The sequence below is a fragment of the Oxyura jamaicensis genome, chromosome 11 (assembly GCF_011077185.1).
Source record: "Oxyura jamaicensis isolate SHBP4307 breed ruddy duck chromosome 11, BPBGC_Ojam_1.0, whole genome shotgun sequence".
NCBI classification, from domain to species: Eukaryota; Metazoa; Chordata; class Aves; order Anseriformes; family Anatidae; genus Oxyura; species Oxyura jamaicensis.
In genome coordinates, this window is record NC_048903.1 from 8,370,498 (window position 1) to 8,391,178 (window position 20,681).

Sequence of the window (20,681 nt, forward strand, 5' to 3'; positions counted from 1 at the left end):
CCCCGTGTCAAGCTGGTCTCCCTTGTCCTATCACTACCTGCCCGTATTTTCTCTCTGTCCCGAGAAAATAGCTCTGGCACAATTACCGCATTGCGGTAAGAATTTGTGAAACTAATTAGCCAAGTTATAGTGTCTTCAATGTTATTTTTAATCACCCCGCTAACGAAGCACGGCAGCGGCCCAACCCCCGCCGGCGGACCGCCACAACCCCTCACAGCCCCTCGGGAGGCGGGCGGGTGCAGCACCGCGCATGCGCACCCCGGAGGCCGCCCGGCGGGTAAAAGCGGCGGCGGGCAGGCACTGAGCCCGCGGCCTCTGCGCACGCGCGGGCGCGTCAGCAGCCCGCGCCCGGCGCCGCCGCCATGGAGGGTGAGCGGGGCGGGGGGGAGCGGGGCCCGGGGCCCCCTGAGGGCCGCCGGTCCCCGCTGGCGTGCCCTGTGCAGGGGCGCGTACGGCTGACGGCCCCGCTCTGTGCCCTGTGCAGGTGCGCTGTACGGCGGGCCGCCTCGCCAGGCGACGGAGGAGCTATGCCTGCAGGTACCGCCGGCCCCGGGCACCCGGCGGGGGCTAAGGGGCTGGGGGCCGCCGGGGAGCGTCGGGGTCGTTTCCGGAGGCTCCCCGAGGTGTGGACGCGGGGGTAGAGGGGGGAAAGCCCGGGGCGTGTTGTGCTTGGCCGCCTGGCGGCCAGGTGGGGCTTCAGCACGTGAGGTAGGTTAGTGCTGCTCTCGGGGGATTACTGGGCGGCTTAGTCACCGGTGAGGCTAGCAGGCCGCTGCAGCTGTTTTAGTTTCATTAACTCTAAGGTTGTAAAGTGCCTTGTCAAAATGTCTTCAGCCTCAGAGGTCAGAAGAGGCCAAAGCCTTTGTAAGTGCTTTCCTGAAGCGTAGCATGCCAAAAATGAAAGATGAAGCCATCCAGGATGTGTTATCTCGGAAAGCTGTAATTCTGGAGCATTATGCCAAAAAAAGAAAAAAGCAAAAGAGGAAGAAAACTAAAAGTCTTACTGCCAAGCAGAGGCGAGAAATGCGTCTTTTTGAAATCGAACCTGAACAGCAGAGGTAAGATCTAAAATACTTTCTTTGTGTGAGCAGTTCATTAAAGAAGTATAAACCAGGAACACATATGTGGCTACTCACTCCTCAGGACATACAGTCAGTCTGTTCCTCTGTGGCAATTAACTTATTAAAAGAGCAGCTACTTTGGCTGAACATATAGAAACTTGTTACTGGGTTCTCTTTCCTCTTGTGTACCCAAATACAAGAAATCAAAACCAAATACAATTTTGCCTTGGATTTCTGTTTTTAAAAGTTAAACTCTGACCAAAATTTTGTATCAAGTTTCTCAACTTAATACATGTTGAATCAAGTCCTTGTTTGTAAGATGAAGTAAGGAGGGAGGTAGGGGAGTAGAAATCTTAATGTGTCACTGTTTTGGGTTGATAGGAGGCTATTTAGTTTGTTTTCATAAAAACAAACCTGTTAGTTAGAGTGGCCTACTTCCCATGCAAGGTATTAGAGCAGATCATATAGCTCACCTATATTTAAAGAGTTAAGACTAACATCGATTTCAGTAATCAAGCAACAGATTTTTTGATAATTAAGTTTTGTATAATAACTTTTGCCTTTTAACTGCAGATATGCAATCTTTTTACCACTGCATGAACTGTGGAAACAGTATATCAGAGACCTATGTTATGGACTTAAACCAGATACGTAAGTTGAGATATATTAAAATTAGTGGGTTTGATTAGTAATTATTTTCAGGTTTACTGATTTACTTCTTGAAGCATCAGATTTATAAAAAGAGTGTAGATAAACCTGTAAAATGAGTTTTGACTGACAGTGATTTCAGTAGTCACAATCACACTCTGTAAACCTACTGTTCTCCATATATTTTTCTTCCCTTCTCTGATCCCACCCTCTTCTCCAAGGCAACCACAGATGGTTCAGGCCAAACTGCTAAAAGCTGATCTCCATGGAGCTATTGTTACAGGTATTCTGATTGTGTTGTTTTTTTTCCAAAAAACTGAAGTTCAGTAGGCTGTCCTATATTTCAGATGCTTATTTTTAAATTCTTCTGGCATCAAGTCTAGAATCACATAGTTGTTACTGTGATTAATGCTTTCTCCATTAACTAATTCCACTTAACTTTTAACTACTTTTGAAAACCTGATTGCAAAGAAAATTGAGTTCTACCAGTTATAACTGCATTGTTTCAGAATATTACAACGAGCTTTTGAAATCATGAGACAACTGTAGAACAGCAGACAAACTGCAGCTGAGTTTTTCTAATGCATGTGTATTCTTGTTCCTTCAGTCACAAAATCAAAGTGTCCCTCTTATGTTGGGATAACAGGAATCATTCTACAGGAATTTAAACATGTCTTCAAAATTATCACTGAAGATGACAAATTAAAAGGTATACTAGAGTTTTTTTCAGTGCTTCTTACAATTTGAATAACCAAAATTTCTTAAATTCATACTGCTTCTGAGCAAATGTGTGGTAGTGCTCTGTTCTGTATCAGTCCTTTGAGTTCTTTGCATAGTAGCAGAAGTCAGTGTTTTTACCAACAATGTAAAAGCCCAGTATCTTACCAAAAGTATTCAGTAGAAGTGAGCAAGAGAAAACCTTTCCAGTGAACCTAATATGCATGTGGTGTATTCATCTGATTTACTTGATGTTCTCTGCAACACTTACTGCATGCTTGTAAAAGAGGACTAACTTTCAGTTAACTGCCATTTAAGATAGAGGTTTAGGTTATGTTTTTCTCTTAATAAAGCATAAACTTGAATTGTGGCAAACCTGAAGGCCATGTGTGAATAATATCCTGTGGTATATCTGTTTTGAACAGGGATTTTAGTCCTTTTTCACTAATTTATTTCCTTTTGCATTTTCAGTTGTTCCCAAACTTAACAATGTATTTAGCTTGGAGATTGATGGATTCATTTCCTACATCTACGGAAGCAAGTTCCAGCTCAGAGCAAGTGAGCGATCTGCAAAGAAGTTCAAGCTGAAAGGAACTATTGACCTATGACTTCATAGCAGATCAGAAGTATATTTAATAAAAATGCCTACTGTTTTCCTGCAGTTTGAGAACCAGGTGTTCTGGCAAACTGAAAATGGAATTAGCTCTTTGAAGGTTTTCTAGAGCATTTCTTCATACTGAAGACTAGCTTCTGTTGCCTTGAAAGCAGTCTGTCAGGCTGTTGGAGTTTAGTTGCATTATTTGTATGTATGTAACATTCTGCCTTTTATTAAATTTAGTACTGATTACCTGGCTTCTGTTTTAGTTTATTAATCATATATTTGCAATGAAGATTTTCTTTGAACTTTGATATGTTACTGTTACAGTATAAACTGGGCGAGATCTGCTATTTTCTCCATATAAGGAGACAGAAGCTGAAGAAAACTGCTTTTCTATAACCATTGCTCCTGGGTGAACATCAACATCTTTGCCTAGTACAAGAATATGCAGATAGGTTTTACCTCAAGTATCTCTGTTCAGTGGTTAATAGTGTTGTAGGTAAGTGGTACATAAGTGAAAAATTTAAGCATACAGACTGGCTATAGCAGTTTGTCTAGCTTTCATAGTTAAATTCTAAATTGCATTTAGCCAAAGCCAAGTACTAAGCAGATGAGTAGTTCATGCTCCATATATGCTATTCTGAAAAACCTTTTAATGCGAGCATTAGGGAAAAGGTCTTCTGCATGTCAGCAGCAAAGGTGTTTGTACTGCAAAAGGTATCTTTTCCTGACAGCATAGTGCAGAATTCATTTTAAGAGCATCAAGAAACATCTCTGGATTGTTTTCTACCCCTAAACCCTAGGGGATGCCTCAGTATTTAACTTGCATTAAATATTAATAATGCAAGTATTATTAGTTCAGTATTATTAGTATTATACTATGACTAATAAATACCAAGGTCAGTAAAACCACTTATGTTAGTCTGCAATTATTTGTGCTATTTTAAGAGTTTTCTAAATGGAGGAATATAAATATTAAAGCTGTCTTTTGAGCTTACATGGTAATTCAGAATTCCAAAACAGTCAGCTAGGTTCTGGACCATGAGGTGTTTAAAATTAACAGGCTCTTAGCTGAGCATTAAGTTGAGCATTACCATAGAAGTTATCAGACTTAAGTAGTTCTGTGTTTCAAGTAGAGAATTACTTGGTACTTAAATTACATCCAAGTCATTAGAAGTGTCCTCAACCCCTTTATCTCTGTTTTTCATACCCTGTTTTTTACTCAGTACTTCCCAGCATCCTTTCTGGAATCCCAGATGACTGTTTTGAAGTCCAATTCAGTCCCTCCAAATCACATCTGTTAGTCAGGTTTGACTTGTCTGGGAGATAAACAATCCCTGTATTTAGATCACTTTAAAAAAATGATATTTACACTTAAAGCTTTCAGATTTTTTTTAGTTTCATTTGTAAATTCACTTCCATAATTATGAAGAACTCTTCCCTGCCACCATTCCAGTGTTTGTAGCCAACTAGGAAAGCTTTAAGAAGGTAGCTGTTCTCACATACACTGCACAGTGAAGCCTGGTACCAGCATTAGGAGCATAGCTCAAGCAGAGAAGTGGTGCTCTTACAGCAGCACTGCAATGCACACGAGCCATTTAGCAGACCCATGAGAACTGACCAAGCCAGTCAGCCCTCATTTGGGTTACAAGAGCTGCCTCTCCCAGGGAGGATTGCTGAGACAGATCAGCCTAAGCATCGCTGACCCAGACCCCAATCAGTTTGCCTATGCTGTTATTCAATATCCGTTTACAAGAAGACAGTCCTCCTCTACCCCCTCTGAATTCAGGACTTTAACCCCTTTATTTCCATTCCAACTACTTCATACATTTATTGACTGAAAAAATAAGTCATTTCACACTAAAGGAAAACTAGGAGAGATGCTGAAAAAGCTTTTGAAAACACAACATTCAAAAGTGACAAAGGCTAGAAGCTTTTTACAGTTAATATCTGTGAAGCAAAATCAAGGTGTTTTGAAGTTGTTAGAGTAATGTATAAAAGGGAGAGTAATATCTTGGGTCTAAGTTTGCTGAAATCCATTAGTTTCCTACAAGAATCCAGAAGGAAAAATGAAGTGCTAGAAATCATAAATCAGAGTAGAAACTTCCCTTGCAGGACAATGACCTAGTTTTAATTTTGCTTACAGCTATCAGTGTAACATCCAATTAAGACATCTGTTAAATGCCTATAATATTAAATTAATAGGGGGAAACTAATAGAATTTTATTGGCATAGTCCTGTTAATTAACAGGAAAGACCATTAATGGATGTCTTGAATAGACATAATTAATGGAGATGCCATACAAATTGGAATTTGCAGCACAATGAAACATCGTGCCTAAGGACATACCATACCCTGCCGTACGGACACGCAGATGAATAGGATGTAACATCCCCTAGCTACTACCATTGCCATTTGTTAAACTACTTCAGTGACCAGAAGACAAATGCTGCTTAGCGGTCCCTTTTGATAAATAACAGCCAGGTATTCATTATTTACAGTGAAGAGTACTGAAGAGATGTTCAAAGGTCTCCTCAAGGTAATCGCATGCTCGTAGCGCATAAAGACAGATGACAAATGAAGACTAACAAGAGATCTGAGCAGCCAAAGCATTCAAGACACCTTTACTGCAGTTGGTAAATCACCTGAAGAGGCCCTTCCGTAATGACTCAGTGAGGTGTTCGAAACAGCCCCCACAAATCACTTACTTATGCTAAATCTCTCCTGTACACCACTGGTATTGCTGTCTACCCACAGGCTGCTCAAACCAAACTCGTATCTGCTGTCTCCAGGTTCATCCCTCACTAGAACGCAGTAAGCTCCCTGTTGCTTGTGAAGGACCTTTCTTGGAAACTGGTAACGCAAAAATGACTGCTTGCCATTCTTCCCCTGCTGATTCACAACCATTCCCCCATCTCCTCATTAGCTGAGACAGTAAATACTTAATGGATTTAATACTAGCAAACTGGGGAACTAATCACAGCGGTCTCTAACATACCCCTTCCTTCTTACACTGAACTCAGAATTGCATGCAGCAGGGACACATTTTTCTTAATGATTTTTATACCCAGACTCTCCAGAGAAAAAGCTAACTGGGGAATAATCAACAACCATGAACAAATACACTGTCAAACTACCTTACTCACACGTTTCTGCTCTCATATTACTACATGTGTATAATAAAGATACACATATTCATACAACCGTTTCAGTTCAGATTACATCACCGGTTGTGGTATAAAACTAGGTTAAACTATCCACTTACTGCATTTTGAACATTTAAACTGGAAAGGGGAAAACAAACCCAAGCTCTGTCTCAAACCCCAAAATAATTCACTGTAGGAAATACTTAAAGTTAAGTCACATCCTAGAATTTGCTATCCGAAGTGTTTTTATACTTTCTTTCATATTTTTTATACTTCCTTATTTCACATAACCAAATTCATATTTTTCCATACCTCCTTCCACACCTTTTAAAATTCCCTTAAAAAGCAGCTATGACCCACTGTGCTGTGAGAGCCATTCACCTGAAACAACTGCTTGCTCCTCTGCATCAGCAGCATATTTTCAGAAAGCAGGCACGGTGTCTTCTCAAAAAGAGCAGCGGCACTGCTTTTACCTGAACAGGCCAATTCCTTAGCCCATTACCAGAGCAGTTACACACATCCATCCCCCATCTACAAGTCTAAAAAGACAGAGGTAGGTCATCTAACTAACAAAAAGTTTCAGCTGCCTTATTATTCCTACTGCATTCTCTCACACTTCCACCCTGAAGACCGCTGGATGGATAACTCCTAGCAGCTGCTATTTGTACCCCTCCCGCAGCCCACATTAACATTTCTGAAATTAAGCTCTCCCTGCTTCTGCAATGATCTTACTGTAGGCAATGCAAGTACGAGGTTTCAGCAGCCCATGAATTCTCCTTTTTGGCACCAATATTCCCACAGCCTTCTTCAGCCTACACTCCAGGAGAGATCTCAGGAGGACCGGCACAAAAGGAGGGTCCCACCAGCCAGAAGCAGCTCTTTCTGGCCAGCCTTCTACAACACTGCAGCTGAAGCACATGTCCAACAATTGGTCCCCTTGGCAACAAACTCCAAGCAAGGTCTCTTGATACAGCAAACACCTGAGTACTCTGGATGACTAACCTCCATCAGCTGTTCCTCATCCCAGCTGTATTGCTTCTTGCACCCAAAGTCAGCAAGTTAGCATGGGGGGCCTTGGTGAGTACAGTACATTAGTTGACCGATATAACAAACACCCACCTTAAACAGAAAGAAAAACTGGATTTACAAAGCTTTTTGTACGTCAGCATTCACCAGACCGTGGTCCTGTGTACCAGATTAAGAAGTATGATTCCAGATGACGTGGCAACAGTGACCAGTCCCATGTAATTTCACAGAGGTTTGACCCACCTTTGCCTCACATTCCCCATTGTTAATTCTGTCATTTCTATTCTGAATTACATCTCCCACAGTGTTTGATGAATATGTAGTGTTCTGGTAAGACAGAAGTCTCTCTCAGTGTACTAGTTTAATTAAATTAACATTCAAATGTGAAAAACAGAGGATCACGCATCCACTGCTGCTGGGAGGAGCATTTGCATCTGGCAAATACAAACCTGGGCTGCGGAACCAAGGGAACCTAGTGCTCTACCTACAGGTGGTTTCTGACACCTAGCTCTCTACAGTCTGCATGGAGATGGGGATTGTGGAAAACTAGAGAGGTCCCAGCAACATTTAACACTGAATTATGAGCTATCCCCACCAAGAGGCTCTGCTACTCGCTACTATATCAGTCAGATTAGGTACAGTACCTTATAACCATTAAGCAGAGAAAAAATCCCGTATACAATTGACCAAAGGAACATGACTGACAGTTTTGAACCAGGTTTCTGAATGAAAAGTCACAACCTGAGACAACAATTTAAGATTTTTTTTTCATTCCATTTGGAGCTATTCCCATAGGACCTAACTCTTGCCCAGCAAAACTGATTTAAAACATGCTATTTGTCATTTCAGATACTGACAGTTCTCCTCATAACCATCATCTTCTATAGGCAGCTGAACAGCACATTAAAGATTTGCAGTACAGGCCTATTAATACAAAGCTCTTCCTGCCATATTAGTTAATAAATTCAGCCTCGTTTCTTTCAGCTCTCAGAACAAGCTCCTGGCTTTATGATGTGTGCAAACTTTTGACTGTGACTCAGATCTTAAAATATGTGAAAATATATAATAATAAAGTTAGAACATCCATTAAAATAGTTCCTGGCAAGTATGATATTACCAGAAATGCCAAAGGAGTTTGCTTTGAGCTCACAAATTTTAAAGCAACAATCAAAATTGAATGCAAATGCTGAAGACCTCCCATGCTTGTTAAAGGCAGAAGCTGAAAAACCAAACCACCAGCAGGATGGCACTCATTTGTCTGAGTCAGCTTCCCAGCTGCGCGATGCAGGCGAGGGCCCCAGGCTTATAACAGAGTGTTTAAGGAAACTTGCTCAGTGTTTACGTGCATCCAGCTGTCAGGGAAGACCTCTGAATACAAGCTCCGTGACCAGCTTCTGGTGTACACACGGTATCAGCCCCCATACTGATTCCACTTAATAGCTTTGTTATTTTGGGGGGCAGAGAAAAATAGGATTGCGCACCTCCTGGAAATGTTAAAATAACCCCATAAATCCAAATTATTCTTTTTTTGTGTGTGAAATTGTCTGCAACACTCTGCCATGCATATTCTTCCTCTAAAGGATTATTTCAAAATTATGGACTTAAAAATGTTCAGCTGGATAGTTCTTGGGTGGCTGAGGTGCTCACTGAAGAATTTAAATGATGTAATAGCTATTGAACACCCCATTATATGGCTGCCTAATTAATGTAAATGATAGTTATGTCTCATTCACAGAGGATTATTTTACACGAAGGAAAATCTACTTGCTGCCACAGTAGCCATTTCAATAGTTTTTATAGGAGCAGTTGCATTATGACTTCATTGAGTAAAAGGTAAGTAGCCATCCTAAATAATGAAGATTGAAGGTTTAATAGTGCCAATAAAGAATCCTGCAGGTTTTTTATTTCAAAAATTAGAGTTTGATAGCAAGCGTATGATAATGAGAGGAAAAAGAGCACTGGCACGTGGAATCTTTCTGCAGCCTGGGCTCCTTGGGAGCTTCCATTTCTTCTGCATATAAATGCAGAAGAATAAGGAGAGACAAAAAGGAAAATAAGCTCTTCTTTACTTTCTTGAATCTGTGTCTTATCTCCATGCCCCTCCCCGCAACAACATTTCAGTGGATAAAGGATTTGTTGGATTGTGCTTGTTATACTTAAAGGCTAACATTACTGGAACAGCTGTGTACAGCTGATCACGTACCTACAAATACCTTCAAACAACGTGAAGTGCTCGGCTTAGGTCCTTTTGAGTAGTATTACGCAGACGTAAACCAGCCCTGCAAATTTGTCTCAGAACTGTAACCTATTGGAGCATCTCCTTTTTTGTGAGGTAATAGTCAAGGGACTCGCCCTTTCTGTTATGAGACCCTATTTGCAAGGTTACAGATTATAACAGTTATATATAATTAAACAGTTATATATAAACAGTTATATATAATTAATTAAAAAGTTATAACTGTTATATATAATGTCACAGATTATAACAGTTATAAAACATCAAATGAGATTTCAAACTTGGCATGAACATTCTCACTTGGGATCTAGTATTTTTTAAGCAAGTCTTCGCAAGAAAACCTAAAAGTTTACTTGTTCTGTTTGTTATTTTTGGTCTATGTTGCTTCATACTTCTCAGTCTAGACCCTTACGTACTCGCCACCACAGTACCCAAGTAATCTCTTTCCACAGCTGCATTTTCAGAACAGTAGTTCTGAGCTAGGACAATTGATTTGACATTTGTTTCTCCAAACAGGAAGCTTCCATGAAGGCTTTTACAAGAACTTCTGTTCCAAGGCAGCCACCTTTTTTCTTTTTCTTTTTTTTTTTTTTTTTCTTCTCCTTCCTCCCCCAGCCATAAAGCACCACGTGTTTTAGGAAGTAAAACATGGCAACAACATTAACCTGAATTATGGTAACAATAACTACAAAACAAGCTGGCTGGGGATTTGCAAACACAATCTCCAGATGTCTACAAAAGATCTGATTTATCAAACATACTCCAGGCAGGATTTGTTGTGGTTTTGAAACTTATAATAAAAGATGCTTGTAGTATTTATCTACTGTTAGTTTCAGCAAGAGGTGCTGCCCTTATGATATCTTTCAAAAAGGTGAGTGCATCTCTTTAGAATAATCCCTGGGATACGGAGAGAACCACAAACCCCAGAAGTCAGACTTTGGAACCACCAATGAAATGAAACAGGATGAAGCTGAAAGTTAACTGTGTATGTGCTGGGGGGGAATTGTAGGCAGCTTCAAGAAGAAACCTCAGGAACCACATGCTTCCCTCTGTATGGCACCTGGTACTGCTTCAAAGTATGACACTGAACAGTAAAGATTAGTTCTACCTCTCACTCAGCCTCTCTGCTGAGGCCATTATGAGAAACCCTGGCTAGTTCTCACTTTGGTGATTTATTTTTTGAAATGATTGCCTGCCATACAAGGACTGGACTGACATGAACATGTTCTTTCCAAGCAGATCTTCAAACAGGTGTCCCCTCAGATGAGTGCTGCATGCAAATAACTCACCAATCATGTTAGCTGTAGAGTGGCACAGTAAGGGCAAGAAGTAGCAAAGCCATTCCGTTTATACTCCCTCACCTGCATTCCCACAGTTCTATCATGCAGTAGTTTGGATTGAAAACCTATTCTTCATGCAAAGATTATGAGGCCCCATAATCTAGGCTCAATCTCCAAGAGGGGAAAAAAAAAAAAAAGAAAAAAAAAACACATACATACATATATGGAAATGATGGAAATGAAATAAGAAAAATACAAGACATTTATTTTTTTATTTTGCATTCACGGTGCAATGCCTCCTATTTGCAATGACTTGTGAAAAAACAGCTTTTGGCAGCACTGCACCAACATAATTTCCTTTGCTTCTACTTCAATTTAAAAAAAAAAAAAAAAAAGATATAAAGCTGGGTCAATTCTTTAGGATACCTTAGAAAACCTGAGATTTTCTGTTTTCATGCAATGGCTTACTTCCATAATTAACACAAAGTGAGTTCCTAAGGTGAACAGATTGAGTAATCAAGCTCGATTAAGCATGCGCAATACAATACGCACTGTAACAACAATCACTGTTTGGTGAAGTGCTAAAACAGCTTTATTTTCTTTTGACTCCTGGCAGTCTATCTCAAAGAACTGTTCAACTGTTCATCTCTCCTTCTCTCCAGCCAGCATTTTCAGGAAGAGGTATCATGAATTCTAGATATTTTGTCAAAGATATTTTGGGGGAGTGGGAAACAAAGTGTTTCCTACAGCTGCATGGCAGGGGACAACATGAGCACCTTCAGAGGCATCAAGCTTTGCTGGTATAGTCCACACCCTGAGCAAACATCCTTTTCGTGCAGGATGGATATTGTGCTCTGGAAGATGCCAGTTTTGGGCCATGTGCTTATGAGAAAAATAAAGCTTTCTTCCTAGGCAGCAGAATGGTTTGTACCTTCAAGAAAACTCCGTTAACATCCTGTGGCTCAGTTCTGACACACAGGCAGTTCATTTATTACTATTTTTTGTTGTTTTCTGTTGCAGCTAGCATAAAATAGAAATCCCACCTCTTTCTATGCTTAGAGCAATATATTTTGCTTTGTACCAGCAGATGGAGCCAGATGCTCACAGGTTTTAAGTGATTTTTTTTCCTCTGTTCTAACACAAAAAAAAACAGCCGTGAAGCAGACAGTGCCTAGGGACTGCTCCCTTACCCTACGTGAACTTGCTTTTTTGCCATGCCTATGTGTACAGCTAATCTGGTGCATGCCTTACCCTATGTCAGCTGCCTTTCTCTGAGGTTTCCATAACAAGTGATTTTACTTTCTGCAAATACGTTTTCTAAATTATTTTTTGTGCCAAAATGAAATCAGGAAACAGAACCAAACTAAGAGAGGCATTTCCAACTGCTAAAACATCGTACCTTTCGTTTCACTCACATGGGATGCATTCTTAGAAGCCATACGTCTCCCAGAACCATCAAAGTAAGAACCTTAACACTTCATCTTGCTGAAGGCCACATAAACGTAGGACGCAGAATAAACATCATATTATACCTAAAGCTTAAAATACATGCTCAGATGAGAAAATAGGCGAGGTCTGTACTTCAGCATTGCTACTGTCACTCAGAGTGAGACCTGCAGCTGAGCAACATGCCTTTCCTCACCCAGCAGCATGCAGCTGCCCAGCGTGACCAGCTGCCACAAAGGTATGGTTGTTTTTTCTCACTGTTAGGCAGGCCAATAAAACCCATATCCTGCTTCAAGACCTACTTGCAAAAAAAGCAGTGGGAGCAGCTCCACGACGGCTGCAACTGCGCTCCTGAGGCCCGCTCCAGGGCAGCTCCCCGCACTGTCCTACGGACACGCTCCTGCTGCAGCAGGCAAAAAGCATTGCTGAATGCCCCAGCAGCCCTGCGCTGAGCCAGTGTGACAGGGCTGGGCAAGCCTGACAGCAGCAAGGCTGCAGAACCCTGTCCCTTAGCTAAGGGCATGTGCTCACCTCGCTGCATACAGCCATCTCCAAGATGGGGTAAGATGAAATGAGCATTTATGAAATGACATGCAGCTGAGGGGTTGAGAAACTCTTTACTAAAGGTATCAAAGCCCATTAGGACTTCCCTTTGTTGGCTATGTGCTTTGTGTCAGCTGTACGAGCAGCCAGCTCTAGAGAGCCACATCAAAGCAAGATAATGGCATTCCTAGTTGTGCGATTCTAATAAAGCCAGCAGAGATCTTTCAGGTAAAAATGTTTATTGTTCAAGAACAGTCAGGTCCTTTCATGTCCTTTCCTGACCTGGCAGCGTCCCAGGTTGCTACAGAAGAGTTTTAAATAGACAGATTTATTATGCTATGTACCACCCTTACTAATCTTAGGCAGCAGGAGCAGCAGCTAGTTTTACTCTTGTTCATTTCATTACTACAATGCCACAAGCCATTTTTAACAAATTGTCCACGGTAACACCTAACATCCCTCTAACAGGCTGTTAAAAATGGAATCAGCGAAACATTCTAGCTAAGTGGTTCACCAAACAAACAAACAAACTTACCCTTTTTTTTTTTTTTTTTTTTCTCCGAAATCTAAATACAGGACAAAGCCTGCTGCCTCTTTAGTAAGAATCCTGAATGCTGCGGCCTGCTGTCAGCAGTACTCACACATCACACACGGCTTTAGCTCCCACCAGCCCCTGTGAACCACCATCTGATGGAGAAAAACAGAAGGCTTTGTGCAGCACTGAGTGGAGCCCACAGCAGGCAGGATTGACACATCTGTCATCCTCCATCCGGAGACTGTGAGTGCCACAAGAAGGCTTCAGCATGCAGACAACTGGAGTAATAGTTATTACTAAATCTCAGCTTTTTATTATTTTTTTTTTTTTTTTTCAAAAAATTGAACTTGCAGGCACATCTCCACCAATCAATTAAAGGAACCCCTGAGTGACTAACCTGAAGAAGTCATACTGGCCCTTTTCCCCTCGTTTACTTCAGTACTGTGGCCTAAAATCCGTAGAGGTGTGGTTGCCAGGATTTTGGAGCAATGTCTCCAGCACTCAATCACTTAAAGCTTTGGATTTGCTTCCTCTGCCAACAATAGAGGGACAACACCTGAAATCCTTAAGGAACCTGACATTTGGGAATCACTTCAGGGCTATGAAAGCACTCTGTAAAGGTGTAGGGAAAGCTGTGGATTAGGACCCTGAGGCAGGATTAGGACCCCTCAGCATGTACAAAAAGGACTTTCCTAGTCTTCCCCTTTGCCACCTGTGTCTGTTGCTGAGCAGCTACAGCTGTTGCAGCAGATCCACTCAAACTGTGGGAGGCTGAGACATCTCAGCCACGCAACTGGTGCAGGCAGAGTTCAGCTGTGCAGCAAAGCCACCAAAAGTGGCTGTATTGTGTGTCTACTGGGCTTTATCTGCATTGCTCTACAAAACCCATGAAGGACACCGAGCAGCATCTGTACCGTATACTAGACGTATTCCAATTACATCACCTGCACTGTTTTTCTTCTCTGCCCAGAGAGAAGTGGAAACCCCAGACAAAAACACAGCATTCCTCTTGAAGATCGCCATTGAAACAGGACAGCAAGCCAAGGAAATCTTCAGGAAGTAGCAGAAAAGGCCACACTGATGATAGACTATTGTGTTTGTAAGATGGACAGGGAGTCAAACGGCTTTGTAAAGAGACCAAACATATCACTTAATAAAAACAAGGCATCCTACAATGAACCTCTCCTTCCCATATTTATTCCTCTCTAAACACAGCAGTGCACAGATTATAGGAAATGGTTTTACATTTAACTTCAACCCCAAGTGGTAAAGAAACGGATTGTATCTCACAATGTAAATTTGCATCTACCATCATTTAATGGATGTTTTATACATGCTATGTACTACTGTGTTTTTATGGAAAGGCAAAAAAATTACTTGGGAATTTGTTTTTAATTAAGCAATAAGGCTCAATGGGGTACTGCTATCATGCAATAAAACCACTCCTGGGGTGTTGTGAAGCATTTGGTCCAGATGAGTGCTTCAAATCACCCCCAGATTGTGATTAGATGATTACTCCCTGGAGTTAATATTAGATGGTTCTCTCTAGAGTTGTCTTATTGCTATTATAAAAAGTCTTCCACATGGGGAAACTAAGTAGCTTTTGTGCTTGAAGAAGATGAAGTTCGCAGTTTCTACTGTTGAGTGACTGTCTGAGCTGTGTGGGTCCCATAGATCAATTCACCTATTTAGCATGCGTGAAAGATCATCTCAGTGCATCTCTTTGACCTAAACAGTTTTACAATTAAGTGGCTTTCTTTTTTCTAGGAGATGGAAGGATATAAAGAGGCAAACAACTCCAAAATAAAGCAATCCCAAGACAAGGAGCTAAGGAATTTGATTCTGAGATATGTCTTACTAGCTTTATCTTTTGGTAGGGAATAATGAATCCTAATCACTATTATGCTAATTGTATTAATGAAGGCTAATGCATGCAGTAGTGGTAAGAGATTCTCCCAAGTTGGGTGCAGGAGGAGGTATACAGCCTGAGGCATTTCTAGTGGCTCCCAAGCTGATGAATTCAGACAGCCCAAATGGTACTGAGCCAAAGCGTTCTGCCTTCCCCTATCTCCCTATCTCCCCTCAACTGCTCTTCAGGGTTGAGGTTAGAGATCAAGCATTTCATTCTGGAGAGAGAAAAAAAAAAAAAAAAAAAAAAAAAAAGCCTTCTGCATATCTCAGTATACCAGAAAGAGAGAAATCTCAGGAAACATTAACTCTTGCAGGTACCTTCCACTCCCCAAAAGGCAGGATGGTAGAACACACACAATGGACAATTTCTGCACAGCTCAAGCTGATGTACAGAGCAAGACCTCTTTTGGGTAGACCTGTGCACTGCAAGGAGTTGGACTTGATCCCTATGGGTCCCTTCCAACTCGGGATATTCTATGATTCTGTAAGAACCTTAACTCCTCCTTTCATATGTCCCTGAACAGCCTGCCACACGCCTCCTATTACAAGAAATCCCTCCGGTTTCTCAAGCAGGCAATATTTTTTACACTTCATAAATTATGGTGCAATCCTTCACACACATCCTCTGTATTCTGGCCTACATCACATCTCATATGCTGCACAGCCCAGTCAGTGACAGGCTCCCTAAAAGCCAATAAAGCTCCTCCTACCTCATATGAAACCCCCATGTCCTCCTTCAGTTCAGCACCTCTCCATTTAAAGATCCAACATGTGGGATGGGGATCCCAGTCAAGTTTACTCTTTTGTTTCCAGGATTTCAGCAGAACACCCTGAAAACATGCTGTATTTCTGTTTCCCCTTATATTTGAAGAACACAAAAGGAAATAAATATTTCCTTACTTTTTACTTTTTTTTTTTCCTTCCCCTTTCATAGAACTCTGCAATATGCACTAGATGCATAAAACTTCCCCAGATGCCCCAGGCAATCACAACAGGTACCTGCCTGCACAAAAGGCATTGATGTGGGGCAAGGCACATGTCTCTCACAAAGAGATGACTTTTCCTTTCTGAGCAACACACATACACAGCCTGGGCAACAGTTCCAAAGGAAAGAAACCAAAGCATGTTCTTCACATAAAGAGAAGCCATATCCATGGACAAAGCAGGGTTTCTGAATGATACTCTTTTATGTGTCTTTGACTGATCAGTCAATCGTAAGTGAACACATTTACATCTTTTAAAATTAAGTGATTATCACACTCTTGTTCCCTCTGCTTTTTTCTCCATTTTACTATTTGAAATGCCTAATTTAACTAAGTTTAGTGTTTGAAATACCTAATTGTTTACCGTGAACTATACTGTGCAATAAAAGCACACTGAATATGAGATCCCTGTTTAAATACAACAACAACAGTAGCAGAAGAGTTCAGAAGAACATGCACAGAATTATGTTATTTGGGAAGGAGAGTCAAGCTTCAAAAAAGTACTTTCTCCAAATGTGCTGCAAAATGCTATTTTAGACATGTCATTTAGACATTAATTTCATGTGTTGCTCTTCCAATATTGTACCTCTTTGCACTGAATGCCTACACCTTCTCATGGTTCTGACATTTCATACTCTCTTACCTCACATCTTTTTCACCCTCCCTTTTCATATTTCAGCTAGAGCCTGCTCCCATTACTGCATGAACACTACTCAGAAATAGTGACATGGCAGTACACCCAACATCCTGCTTAGTCGTTGCTTGGTACTCACCCCTTCAGCTCCATAAAATAGAGAAAACTTCTTCCGAGCTTTCCTTGCCATATGGCCCCATACTGGGCAGCTCTTCGGTGAGACGTGGAGACTCATGGTGTCGCAGCCACTTGATGAATCCACTCCAAAGATGAACACAAAGCTCAGGGAACACACGTGCTGTCGAGAGTGAAAGAAAGCATGGTTAGAGACAGAGCCTGAAAAAAAAAATAAGAAAAAAAAAGAGAGAGAGTCTAAGTAACCTAGATAAAAGAAACTTTTCCACTGAAATTATACAACCCCTTTTTTCTTTGCCTGTCATGCTCACTTCCCAGCCTTAAAGCACCCTTCAACTTTCAAGCCAACAGCCCACATGGGAGAAGCCGCAGAGCTGACGTGGGGCATGTGGTGCTGGGTGCTCCACACAGCAGGGAGAGTGGTGCCAGTGTGGGACAGCTGTGAGGGGTCTGCACTGCAAGGCAAAGCACATCCACGGTCCTGGGGACAACAGCTTCTTAGTCATCGCCTCGTATTCCCAGCGCCAGAAGTCCAGCAAGCCCTCCTGACATCTGCCACACTCCTGCCCACTCTCCACTTGACCCCGCAAGAGCAAGGCAGCGCACTTGTTCTGCTCATGGTTTTACATTTCAAGTGTTAGCATGTCTCATGGGCTTAGCATACTGTATTAGGCAGAATGATACACACTGATAGTATCATATACGGAACATAAAAATGATCAAATACCCTCCATATTTTACAGTCAAGATGCCAGCTTTCAATGGAACTACATGTTACATGCTGGTCCAAAACTCCACTGAAATTAAAACTCTTACCAAGTTTTGGATCAGATCTTTTAACTACTTCTGTGATTACAATTACAGACCACTGTGAAGAGAACAAACTATTGACACTGAAATTGACTTAGCAGGGAAATCCTTAGCGTTGCTCTCTCCAACTTTGTTTCACCACTGCTATTTATCAGTGAAAATTAAGAAGGAACAAGGAAAATACCTTATGCCTCCACAGCCCCGAGATGCACAGACAACTGTCAAAGCTTAACACACACACACTGGTGTACAGCCTAAAGATAAAATGTGTTTGAAAACCTCCTCATAATGGTGACAACCACAAATGTCTTTTTTTTTTTTTTTTTTTTTTTACTGGTGAGAACACACAGACTTTTTTTTTTTTTTTTCCTAGAACCCAAGAGCAATTAGCTATTACGTATTTATACACAGCTTTTAAATTTAACCTATGCCATTTATGTCCTTGGTCATTTTTGGTTTTTCAGCAGTCAAGTCACAGCTCTACCTAAAGGCTATGTACAGCACTGCATATAGAATAGGCTAAGAATATCCCAAGTTGGAAGGGACCCACAAGGATCATTGAGTCCAGTGCCCAGCTCCACACAGGACAAGACCACCCAAAAATCCGACCCTGTGTCTGAGAGCACTGTCCAGACATTCCTTTAACTCTGTCAGGCTCGGGGCAGTGCCCACCGCCCTGGGCAGCCTGTCCCAGTGCCCGACCACCTCCGGGTGCAGAACCTTTCCCTAACCCCCAGCCTGTCCCTCCCCTGTCCCAGCTCCATGCCGTTCCCTCGGGTCCTGTCGCTGTCCCCAGGGAGCAGAGCTCAGCGCCTGCCCCTCCGCTCCCCTCGTGAGGGAGCTGTGGGCCGCCATGAGGCCTCCCCTCAGCCTGCGCTGCTCTGGGCTGAACAAACCAAGCAGCTCTTCATACGCCTTACCCTCCAGACCCTTCACCACCTTTGCAGCCCTCCTTTGGACAATCTATAATAGTTTTATGTCCTTCTTGTATTGTGGCACCCAAACCCACACACAGTACTTGAGGTGAGGCCACACCGGCGCAGAGCAGAGCAGGACAGTCCCTGCCCTCTGGCTGGCAATGCTGTGCCTGATGCGCCCCAGGGTCTGTTGGCCCTCCTGGCTGCCAGAGCACACTGTTGACTCATATTCAACTTGCCATCAACCAGAGCCCCAAGATCCCTTTCTGCAGGGCTGCTCTCAAGCCTCTCACACCCCATCTGTAGGTATATCCTGGGCTGCCCCATCCCAGCTGCAGAATCTGGCACTTGCTCTTGTTAATATCGTACAGCTGGTGATTGTCCAGCCCTCTAATTCATCAAGATTTCCCTGCAAGGCCTCTCTGCCCTTGAGGGAGTCAACAACTCCTCATCATTTAGTGTCTGCAAACATACTAGCACACATTTGAGTCCTGCATCCAGGTCAGTTAAGTAAACGTTAAAGAGAACTGGCCCTGAAACGGAGCCCTGCAGAACCCACTAGTGCTGTGGTGACAAACACATGATCAGAAAAACAGGGCTGCTGATCCGAGCAGGGAAGGCAAAGGCTCTTATGATGCAAACTAGCAAGTGTAGAGAGGTTTTGTTGTTGTTGTTGTTGTTGTTAATTCTTTGCACATGACAGCTTTTGTAATGAGATGTCTGAGCTGGGCTGTGACCCTGTGGCAAGGCACATGAGGCTGTGAGTCAGGAGCTCCTGGGGCTGCTCCTCAGCCACCCCGTGATTCACTTTGATCCAGGGCCAGTTGCTGCTGAAAACAACAGTAAATAAACCACTATTCCTATTTCAATGATCAAGCTACATGTGACCACATATAACTCACCCAGTTTCGGTTTTACTCTCTCTAAGGAGGACACAAGCCCTCACATGGTTATTAGAATTTATGCTGCACTTCAAGATCCTTGGAATTAAGTGCTGCACATGTGCACAGTACAGCGATGCTGTTGTAAAAACACAAGCACATCTATCCTATATTACTTCCTAACACAAAAGGAAAAGGAACAAGCAAGTCTCGAGGCTGCATTGGGGAATACTTAGGTCACTGACAATCATTTTGCAGCCAGGCTCCTAGGAAAAACTCAAAAAGTGGGCAGAGAGGAGCCAAAAGGACCCTCTGAAACCTGTTTGTCTGGCAGTGCTTTCAATGCATTTGAACTAGTAATATTTTGGAAAGCAATATTTTTCAGTTTAGATCTATATTGACAGAGCCAAGCATGGCTCTGTGATTTTTGCACTGTCAGACTTGGAAGGACCTCATTTCTAAAGCACACAAATGATGCTGGTAGTGCTTCCGTGACACAAATCAACCACAGCAATTCAAAATTTCTAAAATATGCTGATTAGCTGAATCCACTGGGATACAGATGCACACCACACTCTCACAGAGCACAGGACAGAGGTTATTCATTCTTACAGCTAACGTGTATAATGAACACATGCTAACTTATTCACTTGTTAAGTAATAGGAGTATATTCCATGCTCAATTCACTAAAATCTTGATATCGCACTGTATCTCCATAGCTACAAACTGTCTTATCTGATGACAAAATGACATGTAGTCAATTAGTTAAAACCTCTGTCTATCCTAAGATCACAGTGGGTTCCTAACATCCCAAACTGAATCTCAACACTAAGTTTTATTCAAAATAACTTTATAAAGCATCTGCTTTTTTTAAAAAAAAAAAAAAAATACACTGAGCTCAGAATTTAACAGATGTTTTTGTTAGTATTATAATCTAAGCTTTTCCTGCAGGCTGTTGTAGTAACTTTGCCACTAGAAGATAATAAAAATCCATTTTCTCCCCTGCAGAGCTTACCTTTGGCTGACTCAGCTGAGCAGCTGCAGTTTCCTTTACTTGCTTTGAAATTATTGCCTCCCAGTTGGGCAAGGTATTTCTGCTACTGAGAAACAAGTGGTTTTAGAGAAAATGCCAGAGGCAATAGATCAGATAACGCAACCGGAGCAAGGTAAGG

At 42.0% G+C, this 20,681-nt stretch overlaps 1 protein-coding gene and 1 long non-coding RNA gene across 4 annotated transcripts in view; one reads left to right on the plus strand and one right to left on the minus strand.

Moving 5' to 3' along the window:
• Nucleotides 1-1,467, minus strand: part of LOC118172656 — a 4,583-nt gene extending 3,116 nt beyond the window's left edge. The window contains exon 1 of the long non-coding RNA XR_004753805.1: nucleotides 1,199-1,467. This is a non-coding gene — a long non-coding RNA (uncharacterized LOC118172656). The remainder of the gene's footprint in view (nucleotides 1-1,198) is intronic.
• Nucleotides 1-3,278, plus strand: part of POP4 (POP4 homolog, ribonuclease P/MRP subunit) — a 4,631-nt gene extending 1,353 nt beyond the window's left edge. Inside the window, exons 1-7 of one of the 3 annotated variants that reach the window (XM_035336716.1) lie at nucleotides 292-369; nucleotides 485-537; nucleotides 835-1,058; nucleotides 1,635-1,712; nucleotides 1,931-1,992; nucleotides 2,317-2,418; nucleotides 2,898-3,278. In XM_035336716.1, the coding sequence (XP_035192607.1) occupies nucleotides 363-369; nucleotides 485-537; nucleotides 835-1,058; nucleotides 1,635-1,712; nucleotides 1,931-1,992; nucleotides 2,317-2,418; nucleotides 2,898-3,034 (663 nt within the window). In that variant the 5' untranslated portion in view covers nucleotides 292-362 and the 3' untranslated portion in view covers nucleotides 3,035-3,278. Of the gene's footprint in view, nucleotides 1-291; nucleotides 370-484; nucleotides 538-812; nucleotides 1,059-1,634; nucleotides 1,713-1,930; nucleotides 1,993-2,316; nucleotides 2,419-2,897 lie in introns of those variants that run through there. The other 2 variants (XM_035336714.1, XM_035336715.1) reach the window with 2 other exon arrangements.
• The last annotated feature ends 17,403 nt before the right edge of the window (nucleotides 3,279-20,681 follow it).